This window comes from Netta rufina (genome assembly GCF_964035555.1).
Source record: "Netta rufina genome assembly, chromosome: 3".
Classification (NCBI taxonomy): Eukaryota; Metazoa; Chordata; class Aves; order Anseriformes; family Anatidae; genus Netta; species Netta rufina.
Genome location: NC_140125.1, coordinates 31,399,365 through 31,425,408, shown reverse-complemented (window position 1 = coordinate 31,425,408; position 26,044 = coordinate 31,399,365). Strand labels below are relative to the sequence as shown.

The 26,044-nt window shown below is 38.0% G+C and overlaps 1 protein-coding gene across 2 annotated transcripts in view; it reads right to left on the bottom strand.

The window, feature by feature from the left end:
- Positions 1-420: 420 nt before the first annotated feature.
- The window catches only part of CNST (consortin, connexin sorting protein), a 54,253-nt gene continuing 28,629 nt past the window's right edge, over positions 421-26,044 (bottom strand). For both annotated transcript variants that reach the window (XM_084284257.1, XM_084284258.1), the window contains 7 exons: positions 25,957-26,043; positions 25,383-25,497; positions 23,184-23,205; positions 22,913-23,009; positions 17,618-18,495; positions 8,886-9,021; positions 421-4,701 (listed from right to left, as the gene is read on the bottom strand). In XM_084284257.1, the coding sequence (XP_084140383.1) occupies positions 4,496-4,701; positions 8,886-9,021; positions 17,618-18,495; positions 22,913-23,009; positions 23,184-23,205; positions 25,383-25,497; positions 25,957-26,043 (1,541 nt within the window). In that variant the 3' untranslated portion in view covers positions 421-4,495. The remainder of the gene's footprint in view (positions 4,702-8,885; positions 9,022-17,617; positions 18,496-22,912; positions 23,010-23,183; positions 23,206-25,382; positions 25,498-25,956; position 26,044) is intronic.

The following is a 26,044-nucleotide window of genomic DNA, read 5'->3' as shown; positions in this document are numbered from 1 at the left end:
GGAGTTGATTTGGTTTTGTTCAGTTGAACTCAAAGAGCAGACTGGCCTGTGATCTCTAAGCAAGTGACCCACCCTAGGGTTTCTGAAACTTACCATCCAATACTTTCTTTTGGAGCAACACAGTAAGGAAACATTTCAGCACTTTAAACACCGTTGCCTAGAGAATTCATGCTCTGTGAGGAGGCTGGGTTTTCATTTAGCTATTAAAACAAAGAAAAACCAACCAATCAACCCATGAAACTTACATTACACTAAAAACCAAATCAAACCTTATGCATTTTATCCTCGTTTACCCTTCTGGTTTGGGTTTGATCATAAAGTTCTCCTTGGTGATACTGCTGGTGATACTACTTGAACTTCACAGAACATCTCAGTGTTTTCTTATACTTAGAAATAACAGTACCCAAAAAGGTTCATATATTTTCTTTGGGACATCTTTTATTTTTATTTTTTTTTGCTACAGTACTTAAATCACAAGCTTGGGTGATGGTTTCAAACAATTATTTACTCCTTTTGCTAAAAGTAGCTAAAGTTAAATTTGTTACAAATCGTTATTAATCCTTTTAGATGGTCTTGGTTTTACATTATGGTACAAAGTAGGCAAAGATATTTTCCTGGGAGGGTAGCATCCCCTTTGGTTGTTGAGTGGAATAGTGCCCAATCACACAAAAACTTGGACTTCCAACCTACTCTGGTCATTTGATGTTTCAAGCTTGCCCTTTCCTCCCAGAGAACTCTAACAAGAGTTTCCCCTTTGGTTAGGCTACTTCCCACTGCGTGAGACCAGTGCTACGCATTTTCCAAGCATGAGAGCAAAGATACTGGACGAATCTTAAAACACGGGCTGCGTCTAGATTACAAACTTCTCCTGGCGCATCTGGGCTGTGAAAACGCTTCCTTACTGACACTGCTTGAAAACGAGCCTGTGGTACAGTGTGGCTATGCTGCAGCACAGTGCTTTTCTTGGTGTGCTTCAAGGTATTTGGGGTGAGGGTGCTAATTATGTCATTAGAAAGCTCTTTTTGGCAGCTTATGCTGAATGGGCATGAAGAGTCTTGTTGGTTTTGCTCTATCATGAGAACCTCTCTACAGTAACGACACTCACTGAGTGAACTGGAAGGTGGGGTTTCTGGTAGAGTGCGGCAGGTGATTAAATGCCCACAACTTCCATCTTTGAAGGTGAGCTACCACCCTGACATCCCAGTCATCTCTTAAGATGCCAAGTACTGAACCATTCCCTGAATTTTCCTACTGGCTACAAATGTTTTTACACTGGCAAAATGTTTCCCTTACTGCCAAGCAGAACCATACAGACAGTGGCAGGGAAGGCAAGAGAGGAAATGAAAACTTACACACAAAGGGCTTTACAAATGCACAAAGGGAAGAAAAAGCCTTTTCTCCCCTCCTTGCTTCCTACTTCAGGCTTAGCTGCAGCTCAGCACTATTTTACCACAAAACCCTCAGACGAGGATAACTGTTCAAATCAACTTTCAGCTTGGATTTCCCTAAGATCCCAACCCCTCAGGCCGCCCAGGTGGCAGCAATGTCACCAGCAATCGAGAGGGTACAGAACACATGGGAAGGCCAACACGAAGCCAACCTGCACACTCTTTGGTGTTCAAACAAAGCACGTCTTTTGTGTTGGTAGCTGCAAATCTGATAACATAGAACAGACCATGCAAACTGCGTGTACCAGCAGGATTGTCAGGCGAAGCAAGAGTTAGTACTATCCGCTTCTTATAAAGGAATGCCAACAGAAATTAGATCCAGATTCAAGTCCTCAACTGCAACTGAGGAGTGAAGAGCTCAGATGAGGAGCTGGGCAGCCTGTGTGAGTGTGTTTCTTCTGCTCCCTCAAATCCTGAGACTCCTTGCAGGAGCGGTTCCTTGGCATAGGCCAGGAAGGCGGGAGACATGCTCCACGCTACAGCACCAGTGTAAGATAGCTGAGCTACAGAGAACATTTGGGAACTCGTTTTTTTCTCAGGTGCGTGTCATAAAGTGGTGTGCTACCCCTTCATGGTCTTCTTGTAGGCAGTTCTGCTGATGTTAGCGAATCTTTGCACTGGGAATATAACACAAAGCTGCCATACCAGGATTTGGACTGTGGATTTTAAACTGAACTGCTTATTAAAAATTGCTTTGACTTTAAATAGATTTACAGTTTTAAATAAAATAATTATTTTAAAATAGTTCTAATTAAACAAACGTAGAAGATCTTCGATCCTCATATCTCATATATTTTTGAATAAATAGTTCTATATATACCTCTTGATCTTTTTGGTGATGAAGTGCACAAAAACAGATTTTTAAGCTGAAATCAACAGTTGTCTTTTAGGAACAAACTTAATATCCTGAAACACTCAATGCAAAGTTACAGAAATGCAAAATATATTTTAACTACACAATCACTATAAATACATATTTTAACCAAATGCATGCTTTTTAATTACTCTGAGTAAATTACCAAAAAAAAAAGAAGAAAATTAAGTTTTTCTTTAAAATAAAAACTAAATAAATACATAAACCGGAAATTAAAATAATACACTGAACCAGCCAGTAACACTTTAAAATACAAAAGCATCTCTCCCTTTCTCCCTTAGATTAGTCCAGCTTTATAATGCTCTGAGAATAACCAACAAAAAATATGCCAAACTACCATTCATAAGTTTCATTGTGAAAGCAAAAGTTTTCATTAATTTAGGTATTTTAGATCTGCTACTTTAATATAGAGCTGCACATGAGGCTTCCTAAGGTATGGATAAACTAAGCCTCAGCAGTGAAAACCGAAAAAGAAATCATACATGCAGTTTATTCTAGGAAAAAAACATGATTTTAACTTTCACTTTAAAAACCCATTAAGTATAACGGTGCGTTAGGATCAATCAAGCTCACTAGAGGGACATCGGCTAGCAAATGGCAGAAAGCATGATTGTTTCATGTTATAACTCTGAGCAATACCGTAAAGATTTCACTTTGTGGTAGTTTACAAAATAATATCCTAAACCTGAAGGAACTGCATCATACAACATTAATAAGCTGGAGATGGGAGTGGAGCGGAGTGAAGCAGACCCCTCAAAACTGCTGTTTCCTGAGGTGTGAAGGACTCCTTTCACACACCACCATCAGCATCATGCTCTGCGCGAGAACAGCTGCCACATTTTGACCATAGCGTGGGCCAAAGGCCTGTGTCACTAATTCTGACCTTTGCCGTCACGTCAGTATTTCTCTCACATACCACACAGAAAGGGCTGAGCACCAGGTGATAGAAATACCCATTTAAAACAACTCTTTTACTGATTTAAAGCTGGTAAAAAAAGAGAGCAGATTTTACAATATAAGTCTCAGATCTGGAGGGCAAATAGATGCAAATGTGCTTTCTCTGCTGGAATGAGTGCCCTGGACTACCAACATACTGTGGCTCTCAAGCAAGCCTCTGAATTTCTTCTTTTGTTGGATCAGTCCCACTGTATGTAAATGCTCACTCAATGAGAGAGGCTGCAGCCACACAGTTCAGTGATCCTGTGTGCTCCTCCGGGCTGCAGGAGAATCAGACGTGAGCCCTAATTGCAATAAATATTCACAGACAAAGGCAAGGATTGTTATTCCCCGTTTACGGAGGAGAAACTGAGGCACAAAGTGATTACCGTAAGTCAGCGACATAGCTGGACAGAAAACCCCGTTAGCCCAACACCTACTACCAGGTCCTTTAAAACTGGCCAAAGCCACTCTACCATAACACGAATAATTTACTAAACATCTTGCTCCTGTTTCTGCGTTTAGTGAGACCGATGATTTCTTTTTTATCCTCCTACTTCTGAAACAGCCCACACAATACCGGGAGTAAAGTTCCGGGAAGTTTTGTGAAATCTGCCAGCAGATTTATCCCACTCATGATATTCACCATAAGCTATAATATACAGGGTCAGCCTGCTTTCACCAAATGAGGGCTCTGTGAATGCTGCTGCACTCTTCTCACTCCACCCAAATTATTACATGGCTCACCAGGAGAATTAAAATGGAGAAAAATAGTAAGACGTAGAAGAAAAATAATGTTTTCGTAAAACACAGACTTATTGCATGATAGCTGGAGGCAACACCTTTGCACAAACAGCTGTAAATCAAAGCTGTCCTTTAACTAAGCTTCCAGAGATTGCTTACACAAGGTGTGGCAATGAGAGAGTATATAGAAGACAGTTAATTTTCTTCTTTCTTCTTCACTTGCTCAAGTTATTGAAAAGCTGCTTGTCTAATCTTAAAAGGGTGAAGAGAATGACTTCTTATTCTCCCATACCACGCTGCTACAGCTTAAGATGTGAACATTTTGCCACCTGAATGCTAAACTAGGATTTTTCTCAATTTCTAAGTAAAAGTGTAAGTACATCATCACATACACCTGCAGGTGGCAAGTGTTACCAAGAACTTGAAATCACAGTTTTTGTTTCTACCAGTGATCAGTGGTAAGCTCTCAACGTGCTGTCTCTGCTCATTTCAACTAGGAGAAGGCTATCCAGTGTTTTAGTTCTTCCACACGCTGCAATATCTGGGTATAATAGAAATCCATGTTGGCTGCGAAATCTGCACACACCGGGGATTCCATGTCACCAAAGGTGCAGTACAGCGCAGTTCCTCCAATGCTAAGGAAAACAGTTGCTATGCACAGCAGGATCAGCAAAATACAGGAGCCACCAGCTACTTCATCTGGAAATAGAAGAGCAGAAAAGTTGTATAAAGAACCATACAGAGCAATAGGAACATTTGTGAGAAAACCTGAGATTTGTTTTGGAAACCATAAATAATTATACAGTGCCTTTCCTGCAACCTGTCCTTGACAGGATCATTTGTGGAGTCAGTCCGCATGGAAGTACAACAGTCTTAAATATGAGAATGTCAGAGAACCAAAGCCTTCCTTCATGGAAATATCTGAAATGAGATTAAAGCTTTGAAAATGCAACAATTGTAAACGTTCTCCCTTCATTTGTACTGCCACTGACTGTGAGATGGTGAACTGCTCGTGTTTACTCTCACATTTTGACTAAAAGGATAGAGACAAAAACTTCAGGGTAAGCTATCATCAAGGGTTAGTTACATCTCCATTATTCTGTGGTAACTCTTTGCATGACTGTTTATTCCCATAGAGAGGCTACAGATGTGCTGCTACACCCTCACAACCTCACTTATCCATGCTAAGCTGTTCACACAAACAACATCTACATTTTCTGTCACACTGAAGAGGCTCTAAGAACATTTCTGAACTCCTTCCACCCTACCTCTGGGAGGAGAAAGAGGAAAAATTCAAGGTGTTTTTTGTTTTTTTTTAAAATCTGATTTAAAGTAATAATAATAAAAAGCAAGTTTCCTTATGAATCACTAAGTCCTGGGGAAAAAAATGGAACCAAACAAAAGGAAAATACTGGAATTTCATTTAAAGCATGAATTGTTTCTAAATAATTTCAAGAAAAAGATGCAATAAGCTCCTTTTTGGGCAGTAAATGGATTTTCTTTTCAGCGTGTGGGAAACATCATGAAGCATTAAAATTCTGCTCAGTTTCTCCAGCAGACTGTACTGAAGTATTATGAAACTATGCCAGTATTGCGGAACAGAATTTGGCTTTACTTAAAATGATGGCAAAACAGTAACATATTAAAGGCTCTCACAGTCTGGAACACTTCACAAAAAATTAAAGACGGGAAAAATGCTAGTTGTGTCTGAAATGACTCAAGAGTGCTAGAGTGCCTCGGCTATCAGGGACCACTTACACCAGATAGCCTTTTCTCACTCCCACTTTTTTAGGGCTGCAAAGAGCATTTGGGTCATCTCAGAGAGCTCTGATTGCAAAATACTTCTGTGGAACTCATCACCACATTAATGATACTAAAAGTTCAGTATCTCGATGCCTTTAAAATTATCTGGCACTTGATCAAGCTAGTCCTTTAGGACTAAAATATGACTAATTTATATGAGTATAGTGAGAATGACAAAAAGGTAGAGACTGGCAGAAAGGTAAGAAAGGGTTACAATGATATAAATTCATGAGATTCCTTGAGGGGCATGTGTGTGTAAGTGTATGTATGTATAAGCATTCATATACATATATATATATATATAGTATAGGCACAGAGGCATGTATTTATAATTATGAAATTTAAAATTATAGCATTTCAGTAATATGCTGTAGGAATTGGCAACAGTGACAGCGCAATATTTACTGAATAACCGAGTTCAGTGAATAGAGGAAAATTCCTGGAGTTAGAGATAACAAAGAAAAAAAATTAATATTTCAACAACTTAAAAGTTCATTGGTGAACCAGGAATGATAAATATTCATTTCATACAATTTAATCACAGTATGGGCACCAACCGTGCTACACCCAAGAAAAGCAGTCGCATACATTGGCAATGTTTATGGGTCAAATCAGATTGTTTCAGCTACCTGCTCTGACCTTCTGCACAACATGAGTCACATCATGTGAAAAAAAGTGTTTGGTTCATGAATTAAGCTACAACTTCTGATGTTGACAAACATAACTAATGCAATGAGTATCTGCTTATATATATACGTATATTGCATGTAAATACATGAAAAATACATGTAGCTACAGTTCATCTCGATTTACATATTTGAATTGACAATTGTCCTCAGAGGTTGTTTCAAGTGTTAACTGCATTGCTAAAAACTGAAGTAAAATTACTATGGCACTTACAAACTCTGCTCATGGGCAAGCAGCTCACTAAATAAGTAATGCATTAGTTAAAATCAAAAATGCTAGTCCTTATTCCAAGCAGTTTAGATGCAAGAATTAGACAAGGCAACAGACAGACCCAAAAAAGGGAAGGCAATGAGGCAACGTGGATCACAACACAAAGCATTAACACGGCCCACTAATAAAGCTTCAATTCTTTTTCCTTCTACACATCTTACTCTTGCATGTTAAAAGATTCTGGGGATACCAAAATAACAAGCTCATAAATTCCCACACTATATTAAAGAATATAGTGGGACGTACCTAGCAATCTCCTTCCAGGCAGAAAACGTGATGTTCACTCCAAAAGAGGCAACTAAGCAACTAATGGACTCACTTAATATATTATTTTAAGATTCTAACTGCTTGCTTGGTTGATTTCTGCTAAGCAATGTTACCTGATTTTTTTTTTTCCTTTCTGTATTTTTTCTCTACATAGTAATACCTACAAGACAATATCACTGGATAACTTTTTAGTAGTAATTCATACCAGTTTAATTCTGCAGTTAGTGTTATTTTTCCCTCTCCTTCCCCCAGTTCTCAATACGCTTTCACTTAGCTAATCATTAAGAGGACATGCTGAGCATTACAACACTCAGAGAGGAGAATTAATAAATGTTAATTTGGAGGAACAATAGAAACCAAAGGCATATGAAAACCATTATTTCTTGAGTCCCCACATGCTTAATTTTTAGACTCTTCTCTAGGTCTATTTGTTCCATTTTACTTCACAAAAAGCAGACAATGTTGTGTGTGTGAAATGAAACATCTTTCCATTACATCCAATGGCCAGTTTTCAACTTCTGGAGAACATCAGGCCTAAGAGGGATCTTTTCTACACTTGTTCCCAACCGTCCTATCAAGCAAATCTGAACATACCAGAGAAGGAACCTCCCATTATTGATCAAGCGTCTGCACTCCATTTAAGTTTAGCAGAACTGAAAGGCCTAAGAAAGGCTTCTACCAACCAAAGAAACTGCTTTCACCTCAAACACAACTTACACTGATTTAGGATGTTTGGAAATTCTGCAGTACCAATATTCACCCTCAGTACCCCAAAACAGCTTTCAGTCTCTCTCCTCCAGGGCATACCTAACTACTCTTAGTTTCAGAGTGGGAGGTATACTAGGAACAGTCAGCACTGGCTGGTGAAAACTGAGTCAAACTTCCTCTCCTGAAATCTGTAGTCACAGCGAGAAGAGCCAAGTCTGTCTACCTGTGCCACTAGCAATAACCATTACCCAACAATCTCCAAGGGGAGAAAAAATGTTTAATTGCTGCTTCATTACTATACATTCATTAGGGCTTCTTTTGTTGGTTTAAGTGATCTTGGCAAATAAAAGTTGTATCTAGTCTCAAAGGACAAAATAATGAGATGTAATTCCTTCAAAGTACAAAAAGTGAGTTTTTGGGCTATGTTAAAAAACAAAAACAAACAAACAAACAAACAAAAACAAACCAAAAAAAACCCACAGACATTCACTTGCCTGTTCTGTTTAAAGACAGAATTTCTGCAGAAGCCGGTATTTCAAGGCTTCTGGAGTAACAACAATAAATTATGCTAAAGAAAAGGATACCAACATAACATATTGTATTTCTTGTGAGGCTATTTAGCCCATCAAAAAGACAAGGCATTTTGCCAAATTCTAGCAAGTTTAGCTAGCAATTTCATACAGATGTTTAATTATAAAGCAGGATTAAAATCTAATGCTCTTCAATCCCATGGTCTAATAGAAAAGGCTGGGAAGCTATCTGTGGATAAAACACAGAAGACCTATTCCTTTTGTGTTCCTCTTTATCTACATGGATTAGGTTCAGGGAGAAAACCTACACCTACCGCCCCTAAGCACTAAGCATTCCTGAAAGGACATTACATGTCCCTCACAAATCATTCAGCTAGAAGAAAAAGCTGTGACTTAATTCCAAATGAGTTTAAAACAGAAACATATCTGTTGTATCCTTCCTTCTTCTGTATTCTTGATAACCAAACCTGCTATAAAATAAGCTTTGATCAAGCACCTTCAACTTTTACTTGACTAAGTTTTAAAAAGCCAAAGTACTATATAAAACGAACATCCACTTTGCTCTCGTGAACAAAAAGATCATCACATGCATGCCATGAATTAACAGTGTTAAAATACCTTGATCAAAAGTGTCGTCCATTTCTTGGAATCGGACTCTTCTCTTTGTTTGCCTTTGCTGGACTTGAGCAATTGCTTTTCCTTCCCTGTCATCTCTTTTCTTCAGTATGGACACTAATCCTTCTGCTGGGGCAATCTATCAGGAAAGATTATCAAAATCATTTGAAAGTGATTGGTACAACGTGAGAAATCCAAGCATGAAATCTATGTAACAAAAGCTTTAAGGAGTAAGTGAGACAAAGAGATAAATGGTTTCCACACCACATTTCTTAAACATTACAGCACTTGTGAAAACCCCTTATTGAATGCATTTGTTTCTTAATATGCAGGATAGCTTCAGCATCGTTCTGCTGTGTAGTAGCTGAGTAAGATGACAATTCGTGTCTTTAATCGCAATCAAAGTTAACATGCATTGTTTGGATCGTACTGAGTATTCATTGCATCAGCTCCTTTCTAAACTCGTATTAGTAAATCACATGGGTTGGGGCTGTAGTGAGAAGGCTTCCAGTCAAAAACACTATCGTCAAGGACAATAAGAGGTCAATGACATTGCTGCTGCCTCTCCAAAGACATAATCCTGCAGAGACTATAAAAATACTCACTGCGAGATTAATTTTTCAGTGTTGTGATTGGTTGCCTAGGGGAGACGACAAGCCAGAGTGGGGACAAAAAAAAAGAGAAAACACCAGGGGAAAAAGAAGTCTTCTTGCTTCTGGATAGATGAGAGCTCCGCACTGTAATAAGCTCTCAGGATAAAGTAGGAGTTCAAAAACCATTCCTACAAGTTGATCACCCAAACAACTTGCACAGTGATATGTTCAACAAGTCACTTTCCTTTCCTTTCCTTTCCTGTATCATTTGACTTAGCTGCAATATATTTTGAATACTTTTCTTCCTACAAAGCCATGTTAGGATGTTAGACTACCCAGCACTTTGTAATTTCCTAGTGACTACAGAAAATAAAGAAGGAGAAATATGAGAAGCAGAATGCATAATGGAGATGTGAGAACGCTGTCATGAAATGGTGCTGAGCCAAATGGATGGGCACTAATCAGCATAGGTGTTTGACTATTGAAACAGGTCACAACAGTTTCAATCTTCCCCAGCAATATTTTCATCAGTTAAAAACCACAAAACACACACCTTTGTAAAATTATCTCCATCAAGAAAATATTTTTTCTTAATTACATATCAGAAAATGTTTTTGCTTGTTATGGCAAATTTACCATGCACATAGATCCTACCATTTAAAAGCATCAACCAGTTTTCTGAAGTCACAGAAAAGAGGAGAGAAAACACTCGGAGTTGAAAGAGTAAAGTAGGGGACAGCATTAATACAAACAAAGGTACCCAGAACAGGTGCAGCACTTTACACATTACATTCAGCTATACCATTTACCTTCAATTTCTGCCAACCATGGATGCAATTACACAAAAGAAAAGATCTTCAATGAAGTGGTACTTGGGTGAGTAGGATGCAGGAACGTTGTACATCTTAGTTTATACACATTGAAAGTGGATGTGACTGTATTTGTAGGATACATTATTTGGATGTATTATATCAAAAAAAAAGCTAAAATTGCCAGAGCAGCAGTATATATGTGAAACTAGATAGGAAGAGTCACCTGATTAAACCCTGCACCTGGCTTTCAGGATCATATGCCAAATGTGATAACCCACCGGCAGAATGTGCTTTAGAAAACTCACAGGGTTCAAGAACATGCTGGTATTTCACAGGTGTAACAATCTACATGCTAACAGTAACATTCAGTGAAACTACCTGTAAGACTCACTGCTTGTGGGCTTTTACATTCTCTTCTCTTTAAAGCAGCTGGCATTTTTCTTTCATTACTTTAACAAGAACTTTAGCTGCTTGAAGTTGTTATAACAGCTTAAGCAATGAAGAAAATCTATGGATGATACTAAGGTTTGATACAAATATTACCTAAGTATTACCTAAGAAAAACAGATACATACAAATCCTGTTCCTTAGCTCTGTAGTCACCATGCTCCTTTTTTTTTTTTTTTTTTTTAAATCTTGAGATCATCTTTACCTGAAAAAGTCTTATCCATTTCTTCATAAATTTGAGTAGCCCCTTCTAAAACCTGCCTTGTTGATCAGCAATAATCTTTGTCAAACTGAAAGGTAATCTGTATAAATTTGTGCTACAGATGAGAAAATATCACATTTGCAACTTGATTTTGCAGCTCACCTGAGACATGACTCCAAATAGCTATAATTTTCACAAAAACAAAGTGAAAAAACAGACTACTTTCCAGACAACATAGCTGCAGACAACTGCCTGCCAACCACCCCATGATCTAACTAAATTGGAAGACCATGCATAAAAGCTCATTTATATTGCAATTACAAGAGCTGTAGAAAACCAGAAAACAAGTGACATTGTAACTTACGGTCCTAAACTTGCTCATACTACAAGCTTATGTAATGCATCGATGCTTGCTATAATCAGAGATGGTGTGCTGCACACAGACAATGGAGAGCACAATCCAATAGGCACGGCACCAACTGTGTCATTTGGCATTTGCAACATTTCAACCAGTAAATGTGGCAATTAAATTTGCATGTCTCTGCTCTGGCAGTATTTTATACCCCTCAATTGTTGCCCTCAGCAACAAACAGGGCTGGCCATTGTGGATTTATGTCTACAGCACAACAAAATTTTCCCCAAAACACAGCTGAGAGGATAAGATTGACATACTCTCCTTTTGATATTCACTTTCCCTTTTGATTATCTACTTAAGAGTTTGAATGGTTTATTTAATGAAACAAGGCAAGGAAGTACGTATGAAGTAGTGAAAGTGTGGAGGTGGTGAGAAGAAATTGTTTAAGTCGGTATGTGGAGGCACAAACCAAGTGGCAACAACAGCCTGCAAGCTCCTCATCACATCAGACAAGCGCACCGGGGTTAAGTGTCTACCAGTGATGTTAAATTAGCCTTGCAGAGCTGCCACGAAAATTTATCAGGCCAGCCAGAAAATAAATACTTATCCTTCCATGTTGTGACAAGGGAGGGGGATTGTGTAGGCGCGTATTAATTTGACTCATTTATTTGGGAGGGCGAGATGACATTATGTCCTTTAAAAGAGTGGATTATTTTAAGCCTCTACGTACGGCATCGCTTTTGTAAAGAGGATCAATGGATCGTCCCGAGCCACCCACGCAGCAGGCGAGCTGTTGCTGGCTACGCCTGCTCGAGCAGCTGGGACTGCGCGTGTGGGGAACATCACCTGGGGCAGGCTGGGCCCTGTCAGCCTGGCCTAGCAGCAGCACGTGGCAGGCCTTCCCAGGAGTGAGATGTTGGCTCCTGCCATCTGAATGGCTGTGGCACAAGCTCCGTCTCCTCCAAGCCTAAAAGCTGAGGGCTGTGCCTGACGGGATTACCTGGAAATGTGTTTCAGCGATTACAGTTATGTAAAAGGCTTGTGCAGGGAAGTCTTGCTGCAACGAGGTTTGAGGTTCACTTACTTTTGCTGTTGGCATACACAACTGTTGCAGGATTACTTCTAAATGCAAGAGACCTAACTGATGCAGCACAAGTTTCTCCACTCTAAACACCACCTTTTGCTTAAAAGGGGTGAGCAAGGTCTTTTGATTTTGCAATATAATCAGCATGGCTAACGTCATTCTCCTGGCCCAGCAAATACCAATAGATTAGATTTTTAAGGCTCTCTGACCAGAATATCTTCTTTGCATGACGTGCACCCATACCTGGAACATTTCATCTGCCTGTCACCAGATTGGAATCAAGGGTTTCCTTTTGCTCTGCAAAGCACCTACAGAACTATGCCTCCTACCCAGGGTACAGTTTATTATTAAAATGCAAACGCAAATACAAACATATGGAATTCTGCATAAAGCAACTTTTATACCTTTTTTCCTACCATGTTCTCAACTGCAGCTGAAAACTACCTAACAAACATCAAAACATTTTATTTTACTTATTTTCAGTCATTAATACATGTACATGTATGTCATTACTGAACTTAAGATTTTCATGTAAGTATAGTGTCCCTCTCACTACTGACAAAGTCTCATTCAATTTAACCAACTGTAAACACAATATTTTTTTCTGCACCTTTCTTTTAGAAAGATTTCAAAGCAATATACAAGCGGATTACATTAGATCCATCTCCCATTAACTAAATAGCCATGGAAAGTGGTAGGACAGGGACTTAACAGTCATGCAAGACTAGAAGTATTCCAGCCCAGTGTTTGAGGAATTTAACAAGGCAGAAAACATTATTTAAATTGGAGTCTAACTAGGGAACTGTGGTTAATACAGCTAACCACAAGTCAAGCCTTTGCTTGACTTGAACCACAAGAGGAAAATGTAGGCCTGCAGCAGGCGGCACAGCCAACAGCTCTGTTACATAAAAAGCTACATAAAGGACACTATTGAAACATAGGACCTTTTCTTAATTCTAAGCTAAATAATTAATAAAAGATGCTGTTGGACTTTGTGTACCTGAACTCACTCGGCTCTGCTGGCCTTTTGTAACAACCACCCAGAAACTGCAAATGGCATGCAGGTGTATGGTGGCACATGGACCAGCAGTCAGCAAGGAAAGCAGCAGTGACTACTGATTTACTCAAACTGCCAAATATTTGAGCTCTTCTCTTTTTACCAGTAGTAACAGAAAGTGATCCTGCTTCACACAGAAAAGTTTTAAACTTTTTTTTTTTTTTTTTTTTTTGGGGGGGGGTAAGGTTTAATATACAGGCTGCAAAAGAAGCAAGTAGATAAATAAATAAATCTCTAATTAAACTCTCTGCCTCTTCTCCTTGTTTAAAGCAGCATGTGCTGGTAAACTATTTAAAAAGCTTCTTACATTATGCTTATTTTCTCCAACTATGATACACATACTTTTATAAATATGACACACAAAACTATAAAAGTAAGGCCCTGCACTTTGAACTCTTGACAGAAAGTCAGATTACCCTTGCCTCTTGCAATCAGTCACAGCATGCAGAAGTAAATAAACCCCCAAAACTGGAGGCATGGAAGCAAAGTTCGCTCTGTGAAGTATTTTGGTCTAAATGCAGAGAACTACTCAAGGAGGAGTTTTGTTTGTATATTCTTCTGTGGGATTTATTCCTGATTCAGTGACTTGGCAGAAGCCTCCAATTTATTTCTAGCAATACCAGGCTCTTAAAGCAGTCGCACATAGCTGTACAACAAACTGACAAAAAGCAAAACAGCCCTGGCCTAAACTATAAGAAGCAGGCCAAACTCTGCTAATAAAATACATTATGTGCAGGAATATAATGATACATTAGATATATGAATAATCGGACTTTGAAAAGGAGCTAACTAATCAGATTCCGCATTCATACCACAATTAAGCTCTAACCATTTTTCTGTTAATGTGCTTACCACGCAAGCATTGGGGCTCCATTAAACAGAACCAAATACCTCCTGCTCCTCAGACACCACGTAAGCATTTCATGCAGAAATGTAATTCTCACAGACTCAAAACCACAGGACCCAAGCTGTACAAGAGGACAGGGGATCTCAGCAAGGCACCGTCTCCACACTTCTTTTCTGGAGACTTCATTTCTGCAATCAAATCAGCTGCTAGTCAGTACATACTCAGTAGTTTTTTAAAGTCTTGGTGTACAAAAAATGCCATCTAGAAGCTACTACTTTATGCTGTGGTAAGGAGTCTCACTACTTTTCATTGCAGAAAGAAATTTCAAATGGTAATTTGCCATTGAGAAAAACATCAAGATTTTATTCGTTTCCCCAATCATCTTGCAGAAAAAGCTGTATTTCATAAGGCAAAATGCACCTTACTTTACTGAAGTTACAATCTGACTGCTGGTACGTCATTTCATTCACACAGAAATGACAGCAACGAGATCCAAGAAGAGGTTATACACTTGTGAATTCTGTTGCTCCCAGCTGCTGACTGTGCCCCAAAGCTCTTTGCTAGCTGTATGAATGTAGTTTCTACATAACGACAGTGATTTTCCATCATTTGCACATTGCTGTGTATGGTTTGTACTAGTGAAGAAACACACAGTGTAACTCCAATATGTAAAATGCTATTTCAGTTTTTGTAGTTATTTAATGGCAGAGTCAGAATATAGGAGATTTTCGGTCTTTAATTAATTATTGTAAACGGTAGCTGAAAAGCAAATGACATAAAATATCCAAATTAGAGAACTATGTGAGGTGACTGCTCAATATGGGGCCAAAAATCCCTTGCTACCTGTAAATACATACACAACACTTACTGTGCCCCATTTGCAATAAATTAGTATTACACCTGCACTGCTCTATCATATGATTTTTGTGCCTAGGTTATTTCAAAACAGTCGTTACTTCTACCCTCTTCTAACTTGTTATGATTTTGTAAATACTTGCTCCAGGAAAAGTTTTTATCACATCCAAGTTAATTTTTTAATTGTCACTGTGGTACGTTTCATGTAAGGATTTGTTGCTGTTACACATGTGGCTACCAATGGATTTTCTAGGTATTTCTTTCATAACTCTTGTATGAAAACACTGTAACCTACTAGATGGCCACAGCCTGAACAACAGAAATTCAAAGGTGGAAAAGGAAGACAACAAAGAAATGTTAAAGCTGGATGCACAATCAGTCTGCTTGTTGTCAGTGGAATCTTACTTTGGCACTAAAACAAAACCACTTAAAGTAAATGCTGACAGTTTCTCAGAGGTCCCAAACCCTCTGGTGCCTTTCAGAGAAGCTGTAGGTGCTCACCACTTCTGAAATGCAACCCCTAAGGTAATGACAGGTGATAAGATTAACTAGAATAACAAAATATAAATGTATAATCAAACAACACAGGCTGCTGTGCCTGTATTGTAATTCACCCTGCTGCACCTAGCGATTTCAGGTATTGTAAAACACCTCAGAGGCTGTGTATTGTGGATTTTAATCAGTGTTGAAATGAACCCTTCTTTGCTTTTTCCTGATTTATCCCCCCTGCCTCACACACAAATCCAGCCTCTTGCTAAGAAAGACTGGAGAAGACTCCACCAGTGCTAGCCACCATTATGCCTTATACGGCAGGGAAAATGCTGTGCAAAGGCTCAAGGTACTTTTTACCTCTCCAGAGACTCCTCTCTGCTATCAGAGTACTGGCAGTCCTAGCAGCTGGGCAGCGAACTAGAAATGACACTAGATTCTCAGTAAAGCATCAGTGTCATCAATTGCTGGGCCAATCAATACAAGCATAACTTTTCTAACAGTATTGATATGCTGCTTCCTATCCAATCCTCTAAAAGGCAAATGGCACAACACACCACTTTAAAAATAGCTGCTGCAGGGTTAATTTCAGATTTTTCTACATGAAACAGAACAGTTCTCTTCTGTGGCTTAAAATGTTGAACTTCCATCGGGCTCAAAAGAAATCTCATCCCGAGGGATGGTATTTAAACTGCTCTTTTGTTATACATCCACATGGACTTAGCACAGACTGTCAATAAAATAATCTTATTTGAAGCCAGTGAATATAAGCCAATGGATTTAGTGCAAGAGTTTGATAACACATAATGAACATGTATTGTGGGTTCCCACATGTCACATGTTGTGAAGAGCTCGTTTACAGCTACTGCTGGATCCAAAAAAGCTGAAGTAAACGCAGCTTTGTGTATGCACAGCCCTCAGTCACAGGATGTGGTATGCTTCCTGACATCCCACAGAAAGAAAAGGTGTTTTAGGGGTGATCAGGATGCCTGGTGCTGGAAGGGAGACAAAGCTGTTTAGGTCTCTGTTTCCAGCATGGAGATTTTACCAAAGATATAACAACATCAGCATGGACCTCTGGTATTTAGTTTCCTGCTTGGCTGCAGTCCCTGAGCGATCGTGGGTTCTTGGTCTCCATGCATTAGCTTCTGATCTATAGAGAAGTACTGTTACTGTATTGCTAAGGGATGCTGTATTGTTAAATGCATTAAAAATAGAGACAAACTAACACGATACCATCTTACAAGTCCACCCCTTCCAGCATCTGAAATCACATCATTTCACAATATTCTCATATTTACATTTAAAGGAAAAGCTTTTAAGGTCCCACAGATGCAAATGTACCAAAACCAGTAGACAAATGTAGCAAACAAGTAATCATACACTTTGTGAGCCAGTCCTGAAGCAATAAAACTTCTGTATTTCAGAAGAACATTTTAGCTTAGGTAGCACTCATCCTTGTTGGGACCTATCAGAAATGCAAAAGAAAGGGGGATTGAGGCTTAGAAGGTTTTTCTTACTTTTGGTTCAGTGACAAAACTTCCTATGCGTGGCAAAATTAGAAGCCCATACAAGTATATACAGAGTTTACTATGTATGAAGCTCTTCCCACATATAAGGAAGGAGTAGAAAAGCAAATCAAATTTCATTCTGTGAATAGAAACCAACCATATGATACATCATTGGCATTATGTAGATCTTTTCAATAAAATCATAATTTAACAGGAATTGTCAGCTTATGTAAAAAAGACAAACGAGTTCACACTAATATGTAAAAATCAATATAGTTTTTAGAAGCACAAAGCAACACTTTGCAAGAAGGACACAAAGAGATAAAAGGGAACTTTTGTCTGAATTAAAACAAGTAAATAAATGTAGGTTTCTTTTCAGAGTAAAAAAAAATGACGAGTATTTAACACACTTTGAAGTTGGCAATGACTAAAATATTTTAACTAAGGTAACATGGAAGGTTTTATAGGATTCACAGTATTTACCTCTGCGATCTCTATCCTTCTTGCAAGTTCATCAAGAGAAGAAAAGCTGTCATCTAGTGATAAAGCTTCCAGTGAGTTGTAAGATGCTCGTTCAGGTGAAATATCTGGAACAGTGTCAAAATCCTCTTGGTTTGCTAAGCTTGCAAATGATTCTTCAGTGTCTATTATGTTACCATTTAAAAGTCTGAGAAGAAAATCTTCTTGTTCTTCATTTTTTAGCTTCTCCTCCTGTCCTGCTGCTCTCTGCATTTCCTTGCATACTCGTGAAAGGGCAGTACTCTCATGCTCAGACACTTTATGACTTCCAGAGCACACGTTCGATGCAGTTCTGTCCTGGGGAGATTTTTCATCATCGTGATCGGGCTGTTTCTGCTGCTGGTTTAAATCACTATTTCCGAGCTGGCCACTAGCAATTTCTGAAGAACTAGCAACATGTTTTGATCTGAGAAGATTTTTATCAGCTTGTACATCTTTATCAGTAGGAACCAAATCAGTAGGCATATAATCAGCATCTGTTAAAACCACAGCATCTACCATTGGCCCAGGAGAGATTTTCACTCCAGGCTCCCCAGCTGTCTCTTTTATTTTTTCTGCATCCTTAGAGAGCTGCCTTTCTCTCAGCTGCAAACTGTTATCTTTACCGGCATCCCCTGATGATAAACAGCCCGAAGAAGGCCTGCCCACTGTCCCTGTGGACTGGGTGTGTGGCTCCGATGTTGATTCAGCACTGCAGTGCTGCTCCTCCATGTGGTCCTTTCCTGCTGCTACCGAAAGGCTTGCTGTCTCGCTCTGTCTCTCAGTTTTGTTTTCACCTGGAGGACGAATGCTCAGCTGTTTATCTTCTTTCTTTGGTCCGACGCCAGGACAAGTTTCAGTACCTAAGCGCAACAGGAAAACAGTTCCAGTGTTTTTAAATGATTTAAAGCACCAGCAGAGGAGAGAGAGAATATATTATCATTTGATAACATTGGAAGCTAATGCTTTAAAACGTGCTCCCGTATCGGGAGGTACTTAATGCTCCAGGCAGAATGAAAGCTTTGTTAGTCTCAAGTAGTCTGAAAAGCTGACTCCTGATTTAACACAGTGTTTACATGCATTCTTGCAGGCTAAGCACATGATACTGTGCTCTCCTGAAGAGAAACAGACTTACTCCCATGCTTCAAGCAAAATATGTATTCAAGTGTCTTTCTGAACAGCTACATTCCTTCTAAAGCGTATTTTATATGACTGCATATTATGGAGGCCTGAAGTACAGATACATGCACTTAACTATTAAAAAAATGTATTTTGATGCTGGTGTATCTATTGCACAAGATCGCTGTATTTGCTTTAAAAGAACTGAAATTATACTGATTTAATACATTTTAAATTAAATTCTTTTAAGTGGGTAACTAGCTCCTTTAGTTAACGGTAAATTAAAAATCTAATTATGATATTTTACATAGCAGACTGCATAATGATTTACTTTTTGGAATTGAAAGTTAGTTTACATACTAAGAATGCAACTGGATTCGTTTTATTTCTGTATTCATATTTACAATACAATTAGAGACGGATTTTTCTGATCTGAAATTTCAGAGAGAACTCAGAGGAATTCTGCATAGGTTGTGAATTCACCTACTACTGACATGATCTGCTAATGAAAGAGTAGACGGTTACCCTAAATTGCCAATAAAATTACGAGACATTAAACATTATGAGAAGCTCAAAGCCAGATCTTGCCCTTAAGGCTTATGAAGAGAGAAAAGGAGTATTCAGCATTAGAATACCAAAGCAAGCTAACTATAACAGAAACTCTCTTTTTGCTCCATAACTTTAATAAAAACTAAGTTAAGACAATGCTACAGTAGGACTACTGTTACAGTAATAGTAGTAACTCCAAACAACAAACTCATACCTCCAGAAAATGCTTGTTTGCATTTTTTGGGTCACAGCCAAAAGCAGAAAATCTCATGAATATATTAACAAAGAGATCAAACACTACCCTGATTAACTGTACACATCCTGACAAGATGGACTGAAGATATTACCATATCTCTATGATAATCTTATCCTCCCTCACCTGTTAAAACACTTTAAATCTGAGCGATTTCCTCTACTTGTTACACGAAACAGGGTCACATTCTTGTGCCTTTCAGGAAATAGTCACATTATTTCAGTTTATGGCACAATTTTATTAAATTCTAAACTATTTTCATAGTGAAGTACAAGGCAGCATAGAAAAGATAGGCTTGAGAATTGAAGAAGAATATCCAACCATCTCAAAATGCAGACAAAAAGAACAACATTAATGGTTGAGAGGGTATGGGGAACCTAACTTATGAATGAAGAAATGGGTACGAGACTGGGACTTCTTGAAAACTAGATACAGATGAGTAGATAGCCCAAGGGATTTGTAACTTGATATTGAGCCCTTCACATATAGGTCATGAGTTCAAACACAGCCTGGATTACTGGGGCAAGATTTTGTTACCATCTGTCAGTTTCCCCCAGTGGATACATCCACATTACAGCAGGCATCTTTGTTGGTAGCCCCAACTGCAATATCAAAGATTAAATGGGAACGGAAATTAAATCAAATTCTTTACCAAGAGAGATGGCCCTTGAGCTCAGGCTTCTATTGCTAAGAAAGTAATAAATGATGCCAGCGCTGTTATCTGTCTGCAGAGGTACAGGAACTGAGAGGTAACAATCACCATTACACTGCACATCACATTTTCAGCAGCTTTCAGTACGTTCTGTACACCTACTTCAAAACACCTGATTTAGACAACTCATGCCCGCTACATACTCAAGGCAAGTTGAGACAAACACTTGAGGACTTACATTACAGAAGATGCTTTTTCCTGCCAAGTTAAATGAAGATGTACCCACCAAGGTGGCAGCAATTTTTATCTGTCGGAGATGTAACAGTGTCTACAGAGAATCTTCTAGCAGCAAAGCACTTAGAGCAATTTAAGATTTTTCCCCCCTAAACAGTTACTATTAAATTGCCACCAGCTTTGTTCATCGCAGAAACCTGTAGTCACTTCATTCTGTTACCCCAAAGCAGTCTAGCAGGGAGTGCTGAGAACGCGATGGCATTCTTCCAGTGGGCAATTCACACTTGCCCAGTCTTTGTCCCTGTCCATTTAAAAAAGAAATCCTTATACCCTGTTTTCTTTTAAGCCATAAAGAAGTTTCTTGACACCTTGAAAATAGGGTTTTATGTACACACTGCAAAATTATGCAAAGTGTTTTATTACATTCATCATTTCACTAGAGAATATTTCATAAAACACACGAACATGATTATCTTTAATTAACACCACGGTTTTCAGTTAGAAACCAAATAAATTAATGGATATAGTATGCATCAATTCTCATCCTTTAATGCACGCACATAGCTTTAATTTTTCTGTCGGTAGAATCAAAGATAAAATCTGCCAGGGAGGAAAGTGTAACAGAACACGAATTCACATGAAGGACAGTCTTCAAACTACTTGTGCATTTCCTTTTACTGTCATACTGTAAGTCACACCTTTACTACCAGCAGCTGAGTTCAGTAGTTCTCCCTTTCATATTGGCAGATACATTTCTATGTAGGACGTTGGGAGAAAAAAAGAAGAAAAAAAAAAAAAAGATTCTTTCTGATGTAGGAAAAAAACTGACAAAAGCAGAATATAAGCATTGTAAGTTCACAGTGAGAAGGCCCATGAATTTGGGCTCATGCTGAACAGGTTAGGTCAGGAGTCATAGCTTCCTCAAGAACATACTAATTTGTGAAAATCATCTCTTGTAAATCTTAAGCATTTAATCTTGAGGTAGGCTTGAAATACCCCTATCTTTGTACTGACAAAGTATTCAGCACTGATGGAAAATTCTCAGCAGGACAGCTTTATAATGGAATACAGTTTTATTAATTTACAAACACTTCACGGAAACCCAAAGGTTTTGATGACATTTTGACAAGAGTTACATTAAGAGAAAGACACGAAAAAATCCATTTGCACCATTAATTACTTTCACATTAATTTTAATATTTCTAGATGTTGTATCTTAACATTTACAAAAAATGCTACTTAATTCAGAAGTTTCAAAAGGTCAGAATTTCTGCTCTCCAGAAAGCTTTTGCTCCCACTTGGAATAAAAATGATGTAATTATATGTATCTTCCTTTTTTTTTTTTTTTCTTTTTTTTTTTTAAAACCATCCGAAACCAAAAGGACATTCAGTTCTTTTGATCTGCTTTCTGAGCTGTCAAGCATGTTTGCTCCACGTTTTCAATGTTTTGTTTTTAGATAGGTTGCTGCGACAGCGAAGGATCAGTATAGGGGTCATGGTAAAGAAAGGATGAAGATGAGGAGAGTCCACACACCTAGAAAATTATCATTTTGCTATTCTGTATTTTCATTAACTCCAAGTTCTGAACATCCGGGCTGATAGGCACTTGTTGGATAGCTTAGGTTGAAGGGGACTTCTGGAGGTCACCTAGGCCAACCCTCATCTCGTGAGAAATTCTGTCTGTTTTTGAGGAAAGGTCCTCAAGTTCAGGCCATTTTTGGCAACTGGACTGCAGCATAAAGAGAACATTTTTGCTCAAAGAGAGAAAGATAAAGCACAGCCTAGTAGATAAAGCACAGCCTAGTAGCCTAATGATGCTGTTTCCCTCTCTATCTCCATTTTAACAATTCATTAAATTGCAAATGTTTCATAAGACCCCAATGATTCTAACATATTTCTCAAATAAAGCAGCTGCTCCCCAAGGAAGGAGGATGAAAATGACATAAAAGTGCATCCAAAAAAAATTAACAGAACTATAGTTTTCTCTTTAAGAAAATCAAAAGGCTCCTCAATTTTCTGTGCTGTTATAAAAATATATAGCCCCAAATCAGTGTAGCACATATAATTAAAATAGTTAATAATATTTTTAAGTATACTGATTGGCCACTATTTGGATAATTATCTATCATCAGATTGTACACCATATAGTTTTACATGTCTAGTTTTACACAATTCTGTACCTTATGGAGGCTGCTGTAAACACATGCTCACATTCTCATCTAAAAGTAACTCTTTTGATGGGGGCTAGAATTACTAATTACAATTCTGAGTATCAATGACTAATTAAAATTGCATAACATGTCCATTGCAGAATTATTTTTGAAAAAAATAATAAAATGCAAAAATGGACGAATCTGTGGGAATCCAACTGCAGCTTCAAGTGAAAGAGAGTCATAATTTTTATAGGAATACATCATTATGGGATAATATTTCAAACAAATAAATGTACACATACATACATATACACACATACCTGATTTAAAAGCAGTAGCTTCTCTTTTCTTTGAATCCTCTGATCCCTTTAACTGGAGCAAGCAATCGCTTTCCCATGTAATTTCTGCAGCTACTGGCTGTAAAATATGATAGCATTTCCTGTCATTTTTGAACTGGAATACTGTGACTTTTTGAGACATTCAAGCTTCACGTGGCTCTGTACTAAACTGGAAAAACTATGTCTAATAATATTAGTAGTATATTTATTAGTAGTCTTTGGCAAAGCAAAATTCACATAAATGGCTCCTTACCTTGTTTTTGGGTGCCTGTGGCCTGCAGCAGTAAAGAAAAAAAAAATAAATTAAACTACTCAGCAACAACATTCTTCATAAAAAATGTCACTGAAATCCTATTAGCCTTTTCTCTGCTCTAATATTAGCACAGAACTTTTCTAACATTGAAACAGCATCAGCATGCAAAGACAATTTCAAACACAGATCCGTACCATATGTAAATATAATCAAAAGACCAATTAGCCCAAACACTGCCCCACCTATTTAAGAAAGCAGTTAAAAGATAAGTTACTGCAGCATATCAAGCGATCTAAATTCCTGTACAACTTTTTGCTAAAAGAGAACGCTGCCAACTTTCAAAATCATGTAAGGACACAGGATCTAGTGATATTAAAAATACTGATTGCTATAACAGAGGTTGAGGAAGGGAAAAAAAAAAAAAACAACAAACACCACCACCTTACTTGCCTCTCCTTAGACTATTTACACTGGGACATATTTTCTGGCTACTGTAAGATAGAACAGCTCCTACTGACTCCACTGGGATTCGCAGGTGATTCAGCATTGCTAATACTGTGGACTTTGCAAGCTGTGTAAACATTCATGCACAATGTGTACCTTGCTTTCGACTTAAAAAGCAAAATGCTCATATTTTCCAAGACCCTGTCTTAAAGTATTATTTTAATTGCAAAATAAATTGAGCATAAATCTTAGAAAAAAAAAATGTATCAAGTAGACTTTTGCCTAGAGAGTTCTGGAAAAGTAGTAATTTTCTATACAGAGAACTAATAATGGCAAATGAACAGAATCCTCATTTTTTACCAAGTTGCAGGAATGATTTACATAACTGAATTTTTATTATTTTAAAGTGAGGCTGCATGTAAGAGTTGGAAGGAGAAAGCAAAGTTATTCTCAACAAGGTGAGAATTCAGTGCCTAGGGAGGTGCTGCTAGTTGTGGCATATAAATTGTAATAGTCTTGAATACTAATCTTCATGTGAGCTTGCAAAGTCACGTATATAAAATGTAGCTTGAGGAACCCTGCAGGCACACAAAGTAGAATCTTGCAGCAGCAGCAGGCTCTGGGAATAAACTTGCAGCTACGGTGTCAGAGCTGCCTCTACCTCCCATGGAAATGCAGGCTTATGCTTTCTGGGGATTCCCCCCAAATGCATTCAGACTACAACAAACAACCTCAGCCTGGGCTCTGACGATTGGCCTGGGTGTTCTTCAAATTCTGTACTGTCATCCACAGAAAAAATGTGGAAGCTACATCATACTCTGTGAACAACAGGAATATTTTTGTTTTTGTTACATCCAACTGACTAAGCCAAAGCAAACGTATTTGAAAAAAAAATTCTCTCTCCATCTGATACAGAACATCTTTTGGATAATGATTTTTTCAGTGGTAGCTAGTATCCTTTTTTCACCAGTCCCTTAAAAGGCCTAGTAGGTAAGACATTCACCCATGAAATAACAAATCTTTGCCTTCCTGATGGGTCCCTTATCCCTTATGAAGAAGTACATCCCAGGCACTATTCAAAAGTTTGCTATATTGTGATAAAATGTTTCACGAGGCTGCTGGATGAGGCAAAGCAGGTACAAACAAAGATTTCTTAACTTTTCCAAAGACCGTCACACTAGTCAAGTACAGAATTTCTGCTTCATAGTGTTTAAGCAACCCATAGGAAATCAACAGAAGGTAACAAGAATGACTCAAAGCATTAGTGATTGTCCTAAAATATCAAAGATTTTCAAATAAGGTCCTATTGAGTAGTTGTGAGTACTGGAGTTTGAGGTGTTAGGCAATTGTATTTAAAAACAATGATTAGAACAGTAGGTATAGGCACAAGCACCATCATCAGATCTGCAGTCTGTCTCTTCCTGAATTAACATTTCTCAGTTTTCACTTTGGCTGAAAATACAAACTAACTCAACACTCTGTTTTTGGCAAAGTAATGACTTGCTGAAAACAGTCCAGATCTAGTCCCTGTACATTCCTCAAATCGTATGAGAGCACTGTGAAAACTGATGGTAACTGAAACATGTCAATTGCATACCAGGAACAGCAACCACTTCATAAGCACATTCACTGAAGTCAATGGGATACAGATTTTATTTTGGGACTGACTTTTTAAAAACAACCATAGCACTAATGAGACAACAGCTGCACTGGCATATTAGTACTGTAAAAGTAATGATGTTTTCTTTTACTTACTGTTGATGTGAAGAACAAACTTTAGTAAGCTTTTCCAGCTCTTCACTACTCAGTTCTTTAGCTGAATTCCTCAGCGTTCTAACTGGGCTAGAAACTGCTGTTTTCCATTTTCTTTCTAAATTAAACCAAAATATTTTATGCAAAGTACTATAAAAGTTAAATTTGCTTAACATAAAACATGCATGCTAAATTAATTCATAGAGAAATATTAACAGCTCCTCTGCACACGCTCTACAGTCTTTTTCAGACTGTGTAAAAAGCATCACATTTTGTCACAACGTGCTTTATTTTCATAATATCATATTAATCAACCTTAAAACAAAAATAACCCCCAAACAACTGTTGATCAAAATCTCAATTGACAGAATAAAGGATAATAAACTATTTACGCTTTCTTCATGATATGTGCAAAAAGGAATCCAAAGAAGGATTGCTTTTCTCGTAACAAGAGAAATTCTGATATAAATTATACTTTTGTTGTTTCACAGTTTTAAGCTGTAAAAATGCAAGCTCTATTAATTAGAAAGATAAATCAAACTCTTCCTTCTACTATATTAGTTTAGCCTGTACTTACCCCACTGTTCCTGTATGGAAGAAAGATTAGCAAGCAGCTGCTCATGATACAATCGTTCAAGCTGAATGAACTTCATTGCCTTCTCATC